The 10865-nt window shown below is 41.6% G+C and overlaps 1 protein-coding gene across 2 annotated transcripts; it reads left to right on the top strand.

Moving 5' to 3' along the window:
• The first annotated feature begins 66 nt into the window (after positions 1-66).
• On the top strand, positions 67-10599 carry LOC139057545 (tRNA (guanine(10)-N(2))-methyltransferase homolog). Of its 2 annotated transcripts, XM_070535948.1 has the most exons (14): positions 67-218; positions 295-360; positions 441-511; positions 738-819; positions 884-979; positions 3107-3241; positions 3372-3528; positions 6324-6404; positions 8174-8338; positions 8426-8495; positions 8663-8794; positions 9425-9545; positions 9682-9782; positions 10484-10599. In XM_070535948.1, exons 1-13 carry the CDS (start codon positions 153-155, stop codon positions 9775-9777), a joined length of 1338 nt encoding a protein of 445 aa, XP_070392049.1. In that variant the 5' UTR covers positions 67-152; the 3' UTR covers positions 9778-9782; positions 10484-10599. The 2 variants fall into 2 exon arrangements, with proteins under 2 accessions (XP_070392049.1, XP_070392050.1); XM_070535949.1 differs by lacking the exon at positions 8174-8338.
• The last annotated feature ends 266 nt before the right edge of the window (positions 10600-10865 follow it).

Genomic DNA, 10865 nt, shown 5'->3' with positions numbered 1-10865 from the left:
AAGATTGCGTTGGACGGCATTGGACAACTTATTTAACCTGCGCAGTTCTGCGTGTTCGAGCCATTGGTACGCGCACAAAGCCGAGTCCAGCCACTGCACAAGTTTGTTTACGTTCGTGCCGCGCTCGCCGCGCATGTGGTTTGTGTATTGAAATGATCGGCAAGGGAATGAAATACTTAATATGGTTCGCCCACGAGCATGTGCCTTTCAGGATGCCTGTAAGTTTATTATGGCATGTTTCCTTCGTGTCTGACGTCCAACACTGCCCTTGTTTCTTTGTTTTCCTTTTTCTAGGAACTCGATGCGATTGCATCGATGTTTGGTATCGCTATCAAGTTCATAGAGCAGCCCCATAAAGAGGTACAGTTTTGTGGACCAAATTTTTTTTATGTAACTGTGGACCAACTAGTTTAATAGTATTCGTTTGTTCTCTTCCACAGCCATACGCTATAGTTGAACTGGCGTCGGAAGAGGACGCAAAGAAACTTGCTTCGCGAAGCGTGTTGATACGGTACGTCTTTCATTTATTTATTTATTTATCTTCAAAAGAAGTGGGATCAAGTTAGTCTGTATTTATGACGCAAGGATTCACAGTATTCTTAATGTCACTCGCGACAGTTTCTGCCCCGTCAAAACTAACCAACGCATTTTACTGCTGTTTTCATGACATGACATGAATGTTTTCAAGTCCCTTCCTTTCCTTTCACTCGAATAAACTTAACCTGTTTCTCTCCTAGGTCAATTATTGAACTGTGGGCTCATGCTGGAGATATTGATGATGTGTGTGACCAGGTGAAAAAGTTTCCTGCAAAGTTTTGGGTGGGTATTTTCGGATTCGCATCAAGGGAGATCCCTTTCTGATGGTTTGCGTTTTGCATTTCAGGATGCCTACGGTGGCGAAGACCAGTCTTTCAAGTTCAGTGTCGAAATATTTGGCAAAAGAAAGGTGCCTAGGGAAGTCAAAGTAGAAAAGATAGAAGTAAGTGCTATAATGCGTTGTAAAATGCTTTTTATGATACCTTTTCTTCCTTAGTCTTGTTCTTGAAGCTCTTGACAGTGGAGAACACGGTGCTGTAGGTGCAAAAATGTAGTTGTGTGCTAAGGCGATATACCATTATCTCCTTTAGCTAAGCAGCACAAGAAATGCAAGATGAATGCTTTTTAAGAAAATAGGCCATAACTGGTTTATCCGGATCCTTCAGAAGATGCTCGAACCAAATGTTGACTGCAGCAGCTTTTTGTTGTACCTTCAACATGGTTCATTAAAATGTACCACGGAAACGTTATGATCAAAAATTTTTGCCTTAACTGTACTATCGTGAGCAAAAGTTTGGAGACCAGAGCATCTGCAAAAAATACAAGTTTGCTTCTCGCGTGGCCCTGCATCGAACTGTAACCTGCACTGCATTGGTTGAACACTCGCACATGTATGCATTGTACTACTCAATTGCAGGCTGCAGAAGAATAAAAAAATTCTCGCAGCATCCCTGGCCTCCAATATTTTGCTCATAATTGTACTATCGCGGCAGATTAAAACACAAGCAGCAGAGCATGGAGCTTTCCGTACTTACTGCACTGTTTAACACCGTCTGTAAGAAATGTTGCACATGCATAATTACAGTGTGGGCTTTGCGTCATTGCGTACTGGTTTAATATTGTTGACCGTCGCTCACTTTATCAGAATGTCACAATGATGCCAGTGAAGTGCTGCAAGCTTCTGCTTTCCTGCAGTGTTCATCAGTGAACGCAAGTGTGCAGAGAATATTTCTGCCTCTTTAGGGCTGAGTGTAGCATGACAGTGTAACAGAGTGACGTGTTTTTTGCCCTCTCACATTCGTTCAGAACTTTCTTCTTTTCGTGAGCATGTTATTGCTCTTGAATATGAGACAATACTGATACAATTTGCTTGTAAAATAAATAATTGCACAAAAATAGTTTTACATATAAGTTGACAAATAAAATCAATCAAATATTTGTTTAGGACATATTTTTTTGTATAATCGTTTATGTAAATAAGGTTCACTGTTTTGTGTTTAAACCAAAAAGCGCATGCCAAACTTCTTTCCCTGAATTCTATTTTATCCGAACAGGGTCAGTGAAAGCAAACTTACATGGTGACGATTGGCACGCAGCTGCAATCCTACATGTGCTCAGATGCAAGGAGCCTAGTGAGGTCGAGGTCGCACGTGAACCCTAGAGCCGAAGCAGCCTTTATTTTTTTTTAAAGTTGCATCCATTACACCTGCTGCTGAGACAGGAACGAAAAGTAGAAAGGAGTAGATACACGGAAGCGTTAAGGGAGTCCTGGCTGCAATCAACCTGGGTCTTCGCACTGTGGCCACTGCAGTGGTTGAACTGGGCAGCTTCACTGATGGTAGTGCAGGGTCATATCTTTCTAGTATTTTTTTATTTCAATTCTTTTTTGTGTTCTTTTTTTTTCTGTGTTATTCACTTAAGCTCTGTCCCTGCATAATGTTGCAAATAAATTCTCATTCTATTTGTGTTCATATATAAAATCCATTCATTATTAATTCCTGCGTATTGCGAAATGGTGTTGTGTGCTTGCTGGGCTGTTTCTCGAAGACTTGTCATTCTAGGTGCAAGATGCAACTACAGCTTTAAATTGTAGGATCTGTAGTCATGCAGCATGTTTTATCGTCAACAAAGTTAGTGAACCATATATTCACAAAAAAGAGAAAAGAAATAGTAAGCTCGACATCAAAAGTTACCCCTTAAAAAATTCCAGTGAGGGTTCATTGTGAAGAAGTATATTGACTTATTAAGTAAGACATACTGACATATTGACATATATATAGACATATAGACATATTGACTTAAGTAAGACATATTTCATGTGGAAATAAAAGCCAATAATGTTGAATCTTACGTACAATATTTGTTGTGGCATGGAATGAGCTGAACTCAATGTACAACTTAGACTTATGAAAACAAGGTGGTGTGGAAAGCACTATGACTGGTAAAGTTGGATGATATTTCATAGATATAGCCTAGTACAAGTATGTTTGCTGATCTTGAGTATAACTGGTCTGGTTCCTTCTTTCTAATTTTTCAGTGTGTAATGTAATACATTTTTTTTTTCTTTCAGAAGTTTGATTTTCTTCCTCTAAATGGGCCAATTAAAATGGAGAACCCTGACCATACATACCACTTGATTGAATACTATGGCATTGTCCCCAACTACATTCCGGAGAAGCCACATGCTGTGTTTTTTGGACGTTGGGTAAGTCAGTTAAAAATTATTTTTCTGTTTTCAATGCCTGTTGATTTAATTTTCTGCCAAAGGCATCTTTGGCTGCATTGATGGCTGTTTCAGTCTCTTTAACCCTTTCTCTTTCCACATGTTTACTAAGATCTGTGATGGCCAGAGGTTTCTAAAGAGCCATCTGGCCCTCAGGACACGCAAGTTTATTGCCAATACATCGATGGACCCCACTTTGTCTGTGATAATGGCAAATATGGCAAAAGTGAAGAAGAGCCACCTTATCCTCGACCCATTTGTTGGATCTGGTATGCCACTATATACTGATCATGTGGTAAATTTGACAGGACATTTAAAAGTCATCGGAATGAATGCCGAGTCATTATGACAAGAACTCTTCCTCATACCATTTGATATTGTGCCAATATTGCTGCGAGCCTCAATTCGATGGCTTGGACGTATTCCTTGTAGACTATGCTATTTATTGTACACTGTTTTTACTTGAGTGTTGTACTACCTATACATATACATCGCACCAAATGTTTTAGATTGGTTGCGGCAGTCTGCAGTGCTGTTGGTTGAAAGGCCTAGACAGGCGTCATAGAGACTCCTTTTGCCCCGTATTCCATGGTTGAGAACTCCCTTGTTGTGTATTGCATACTGTTGTCTATGCGTGTTATGATTGGGAACATTAAGAAATGTGCACTCTGCCCAAACAACTAAAGTACATAATAACATTGAAGACATTAGAAGGGCACTGAAAAGTACTGTATTTTCTGGTGTATAAGTCACTTTTTTGCGAAATTTTTGGTCGGTGTGTCTTATAGATGGGTGCGACTTATATATACAGTCAAAATTGGATTGGATGCTATGGCCATGCCCCTTGTATCGAGCAGGCATCAAGTGACGCTCCACTGCACGTCACCTTCTGCCATGAACAGCAGCTACGCTTCATTGCACTCGTTGCCGTTCTTGCTGCGTACTTTGCGTGTGTTATCGCAGCCTTGCTAACCATGACACCGCTAACCATGTGCCAGCACAATTGCAACCTGAAGCAACTACATTGTTTGTAAGTGACTTGGAGGAGGGTGACTTTAATGGCTTTGACTAAATGCAATCATGTAAGCTATCAATTGCATTGTTCATGCAATCGGAATAAAATATTTCTTGAAAGCATTGTCTAGATCTTGGAAGGCACTTGCACACGTGTCAGCACTGCTTTCCGTGCAATGGGTGCAGTGGCGGCGTCCTCTGCACGCACTGCGGCTTATACATAGATGTGACTTATAGACCAAAAGATATGGTAAACTGTGTTGGTAATTTTGAAATACCAGAAATGTCAGTCTTGCCACAAGCAGAACCTCAGTAAGCCAGCAAAGATGACAAAATGAAAGATGGGTTCAACGTTCCTGTGCTAGTTCCTCATGACCGCACCATATCCTGCAATAATCACCAGAGGGAACTCTGGCACTGCAGTCGTTCAACCACCATGGGAATGATGGAGAGCGCATGGATTTGTCTGGTCTTCGTGCTTGTGGGTTCAGACGTTCCCATGTCTTTTGATTATTACGCTTTATATGCCTTCATTATGGTAAATGTCAAAGCAGTCAATACTTCTCGCAATGTAGAAGATGCTGCAAACATGCAAAATCACTACTAATTGCAATAATTCAGCTTGTCGAAGAGGCCAGATCAAAATGCACCAAGTGTCACGATGCACTGGCTTGCCCGCTATAAATTCATAAAGGCGTTTTGTATCGGTCGTCGACGCATGCATCCAGGGCGTGATGGTTTCAACATCTGGCTTTTGTGCCAGAGGCCCTGTGTTCAAATCCTGCAGTCTGAAAATTTTAATAATTTTTATTTAATTATTTATTACACAGTATCTTGTTGAAAATGACGAGTTTACATAGTCATGAAGCCATTTGAAGCCAGAAGCACGAAGTTTAGGCAAATCCATGTAGTACTTCCCATAATTCCTACACTGCCTAAACTGCTCTTATTGCAGCTCCCATAGACACTAGCGCCAAAGTTCCCTCTAGTAATTATTGTTTTAAACTCTATGCTCACGACGTCCTGGGATTTAAACAGTGTATGCTTTGGAAGTTGATGATTCATCAAATAAACAAAGATTACACAGCATCGTACAGGAACCAAAGACTCAACCTAGTGAATGTTGTGAACAGAAACGGCTCAAACCTGTAAAAATATTGGCATATATACTTCTTTGTCTTTCTTGCAGTGACCGTTTATTATGTACAGGAACCGAAGATTCAACCTAGTCAGCTTTGTGAACAGAAACGGCTTAAACCTGCAAAAATATTGGCGCACATACTTGTTTGTCTTTCTTGCGGTGACCGTTTATTATGTGCTAACAATTGTTAATGTTATTACCACTTCGTGCAAGATGCACCTGCATGTATCGGAACATTCTCAACTGTTGTCGCTGATTCGATCTTCTATGTTGTTGCTGAGCGTTGTGTAATCAGATTACATGCGCGATGCAAATAGTGTTGTGAATTCTGGAAGACACGCAAGCACCAGGAATTATGCTGAAAACTTCGACGACTCGTGTATAAATAGCCGGCGCACTCAACCCACAGCCAAGATTTGAACGAGAAGACGCTTGAGCTCGTCGCTATCGACTTGCCCAAGTGTAACTTGTTTTTGCGGGCACAGGTTTGCCCAATAAAGAGTTAGTTTGGTGACTCACCATTGGGTGCCACAGTATGGTTATTTACCGTCATCACAACGTGACAATACCTTATAATTTGTTATGTCATACAACGTAATGTTCCGGTACTTTAGGGTCTGGTGCAATATACAATAATGAAAACGTGGCCCTTCATTTTCCCCACTAATAACCAACCTTTTCATATATATCAGGTCTTGGTAAAATATACTTCACCAGACTAAATAGGCATGTTGTTCCATGTGTTCGTTTGACAAGAAGTTCAGTTATGTGCATACTTTTCACAATTTTAACCTTTAACTGAGCAGTAGAAGTTTCTACATGGCCATCATTAAACTATGTTTGCATGTTGGTGTGCAGAATGTGCTTGAAAAGTATGAACTGCTTTTATCTTTTGTTCTTTTGGTAAAGGTAGTCTCCTAGTCCCCGCAGCATTCTTTGGGGCATACGTATTGGGCACAGATTTGGACTACCTGCTTCTCCATGGCAAAGGTAAATTGGCTACACGTCCATGCCAGGATTAAGAATGTGTCCTGTGCGCATAATTAGCAATAGCCTCATTTGTAAGTTGTTGTTTTTCTGCATTATTGAAATTGATTCTTAATTTTAAGTGCATTAGTGGTCACTAAATTTAGCATTGCCTTCACTGGAAGTCATCCTTGTGCATTGTGTTACAAGACTGTCTGGCACACCTGTGTGTATTCTACAACAATATATTTGGTGCAGATATGTCGAAACATAATGCCGGTCCAAGGAATTGTATCAAATGGACACACTTTATGTGTCAACCATCATCACTGCTGCGGTTACAGCACATGGCCCTAAAGCAATTTTAACATTTATCAGTATAATTTGTCAGTTAGCCATTTACTCTACTACTAGTAGTAACTTATGCATTTAATGTCTGCTGGTAACGTAGGATTTCATTATCTCCCAAAGACGATGTGCTTTTATCTCTGTAGCCTGCAAAATAAAAACAATATGCTTGGTATGTGGTAACACCAGTGCAGTGCTAGCGTAAGCATTTAAGCGGTTAGTGCTGCTGTATACAGCCATGTACGGTGATTCATTGACTGCCAGTGGTATAGCATTGAGCACTACTTTGTTTGGGCTTTACTTAGGACCCGTGAATGGCATTTTACCTCAATAACATCTGCTGGGCCATTCATGTTGGCCGAATTCATTATATACGGTGGAACCTTGTTGATGCGTTCCCATTACGTGTGTTTTTCGGGCGCCAACGTTCGCAATCGAGTACACAAAAAATGACCCAATAGAGTAACATTCATTTTTTGCCAGTTCATACGTTTCCGGGAAACACAATTTTTCTGCAATAACGTTCAGTACGTCGCCAAGCTGCGATCGTATGATAGGTTTTCCGGCCGCTAGATCCCGTGTAAACAAGAAAATGCGCGAACCGTGCACGATTGAGAACAGTAAGCACATAGCTGCCCGCCGCAGCAGCTTCACCGCAATACTCGTCCGCCCGTCCCATGTGTAAATGATGGCGCGCACAGTTTATTATTTCAGTATCAGCAAATCTCCGCCCACGTTGTCGCACACCGCATTCACGGCTATTGCCGCCAAACCTATCGCGATAAGAATGTTCACCTATCTGTTTTACAGCACGTGGTGCATAGTGCCATTAGTAGTGTACTGCATGCTCTCTTAGTAGGCAATAATCTAAATGCGCCGCCGTTCCCTGCTGCAGGTGGCGCAATGTGGGCATCACGTTTCGCTTCGGTGGCAACCGGCGTCGCCGACCAGCTCTATTTTGTTTCGGTTTCCCGTTGCCTCCTTGAAACACTATGCAATAGAAAACAACAAAACGCGTACCGGGCCGCGGGAGCACCGCCAGCTCGACGCACGTCAGCATCTCGTGCCGCAACGATCCGCACAACACTTCGCATTGCATAGATGTCAGCAATAGTTCGAGCCTGCCAAATATTTTAGTTACTTCGGATCATACATTTTTCCGGTTAGTACGTTCTTTCTCGTTTTTTTTTTTTCCATGATGTATGAGTGATGTTTTGCTGTATTTTTGCCGTAGTTAGCCCATCTACAATGACAACTATAGAATGTGCGACTCTATGATGTTTTTTCACATGGTAATCTCCCGCTCCGTGTAGAAGTGTGGAACAGCAAAAGTGTTTTTAGTGAGCTAAATTAAAGCAGCAGCCAGCAGAAGCATGTGCCCCTGAACACGAGCTTTGTGACCGAACTTTCCGACATCAGTTTTCTTTTGCTTTTGTGCACATTAGCAAAGCCAAGTCGCTGCAACGAGAAGCAAAGGGCAGATGATGAGAGTGTGCAGGCAAACTTGCAGCAGTACGGATGCGAGCAGTGCTTTGTGGACGTTGTCGTAGCAGACGCGTCATTACCACTGTGGAGAGCAGAAATGCGGCTAGATGCAATCATCACCGATCGTGAGTGCGTCTTCTCTCTTTTTCCTAGTGTGGACAGTGTCTTGCGGCATTTGTGACGAAAATGTTGAATTGCTTCTTTTCATTTAGCACCCTACGGAATCCGTGAGGCCACGGAAAGGATAGGCACACACAAGACGTACGACATTCCTGGCCACTTGTAAGTCTGCACGTGTCTTCTTATTGCTTCACTATAATTCGGCTGATTTTCATTGTGTAATGGGCAACCGTCAACTGAAAACAGGAAATGTTACGCCCACTGCCTTTAGTGTTGTGCAGTTCTGTAGTTTCCAGTTGTCTCAGGTTCATGTCTTGCCTTTGAACTAGAGCGGCACAGCACGTTCCATCCAAGGTTGCCTACTGCCTGAAGGACGTCTTGTGTGACCTCCTGAACTTCAGTGCCCACCACTTGTGCCTGAATGGAAGGCTTGTGTTCTGGATGCCCATCTACAATGAGGAGTGAGAGTTCAATACTTTTTGCTACGGGCCTGTCAAATAGTGAAATTTACAAGTTTACACAATCCCCCCAAAGCATAAGGCTTCAAATGATGAATTGATAACAAAATATTTTCTCCGATTCTAGAAGAAACTAAGAAAACATGGAGAGAAATAGGTGGTAAAACAAAAAATGGTACCCTTTAATACAGCCAGTGCTATTCAGTAGTATATTGAGACGGGACACCTTGCGAGTGAGCAAGTGGCAGATCACCACACTGCCTGGTTGGTTTACAATAGCATACTTGAGGGCATATTTAAGGCACAAGCATGGGATCTTTTCCATGGCAAGCTGCAGTAATCGCCTTTAAAACTGACAGATAGCAAAGAGAGTTCCTTTCTGTTGGAATTTGTTATAGTGTGTAGCTTTCTCTACTGTCTGACAAGTAAAACATGCAGGCTGCCCAAAGGCAAATCAGCATATAGTATACTTTTTACCAATTGACACGAATAAAGCTGTAGTAAAGATTCATAATATCCATATTAACAGAGTTTTCCTCCCTCAGCACAAAATAGTGTTTTGTACTCTGCTCTACTTGGTTTCGTTCAGCACTGCTAGAGGAAGCTTATCTTATTCCTTTTTTTCTTCCCCAGCTTTAGTGAAGATAGCCTCCCACAGCACCCCTGTCTGAAACTCATTGCCTACAGTGAGCAGTCATTGTCTAAGCATTCATCGCGGCTACTAATCACCATGGAAAAAACGAGTGAACCAGACGTAAGCATAGTGAAACTGTGCCTTCCTGTGTGAAGCACTTTCAAAGGACTCCCTGCATTTTTTACAAGCTTCCAGTCTCTGATGACTCCTCTCTCCATTTTTTCTCTAATTAGCGCATTTTTCTTCCATGTCACAGGAAACATCATGTGCAGTCATGTCGTCTACAGCAGAGAGGTTTAGGGAACGATATTTCGCTGGAACAAAAGGCAAAGCTGACAACACAAAAAGCTGACATTGGTATGTCATGCCTCTGGCTCCCTTTCCACAGTTTTTGTTTTCCAAGAACTGAACAAGCTAGGCCATCTTAAATTTTGCAGCCAGTGACACCGACATTGGTGCACAAGTGTAACATGTCTTTTCAAATCACTTCCCCCTGCTATTTATTGCAAGAAGTTGCAGAATTTTGTGCGTAAAACTATATGTTCATGAGATAGATGATATGCCACGTAGCAGAAATGAAGAACAGGGCTCTTTCGTGGTCGCACATCTCCACAAAAAGGCTTCTGTAACTAGGCTCTACATGGAACCGAGATAAACCCCACTGAGGATTGGGCTTGTGCAAGAGCACAGAGGACAGATATGTCGCCCTAAAAGTTTGTCACCTGCCTTGACACTTGTTTCTCAAGTTACGGTGTCCAAGCTTGTTCAGGGCCCCCTGCCCAGTCTGTCGGCCTTGTAGACTGCAATAAATATTCGAAATAATATATGCGATTGTATTTCTTGCATTTATAGTAATTTTGTTTACTGGCGCTGAGAACTGTCAGCTAGTGCCGTGGTTTTTGTTGAAATGCACTAAGGATTCTAGGTATTGCTGTTGCTTCAGTAATAAACATTGAAACTTTGCATAGAGCAAGTCTATACATTTCAGCATGTGGTGCAAGATTTTCTATCGTCTTGTGTACATTGATTGCCTTGTGTACATTGCTTTTCCCCACTAGCTGCCATTCTGTCTTCTCAAGTTTGGAGAATACAGCTGCTTCCAAGTCCTTGCGATGACATCTTTTTTGGAGCTCAGTGAAATTGATAATAAATTGTTATGTTCTTAAAAAAGAAAGTTAATCTGACTCTCACAGGTGTTGTGCAAAAGCATTGCAGTCACACACATACTGCAGAAAGGCACAGTGATAAAAAATTGATGATTCAGGAAAAAGGTTTCCCTGCCATGTCCTCTAAGAAGTCTTTATAATTCAAACAGAATGAATCAAGTAAGGTCATACCAAAAGTAACGCTACAGTGAATGGAACTTTTCTTACCGACTTGGAGGGACTATTCAATCTGCAAGACTGACTTTTTTTCAAGTAGACATTTCAGAATCATTTC

This window comes from Dermacentor albipictus, chromosome 3 (assembly GCF_038994185.2).
Source record: "Dermacentor albipictus isolate Rhodes 1998 colony chromosome 3, USDA_Dalb.pri_finalv2, whole genome shotgun sequence".
NCBI classification, from domain to species: domain Eukaryota; kingdom Metazoa; phylum Arthropoda; class Arachnida; order Ixodida; family Ixodidae; genus Dermacentor; species Dermacentor albipictus.
This window is presented reverse-complemented; position numbering and strand designations above follow the sequence as displayed.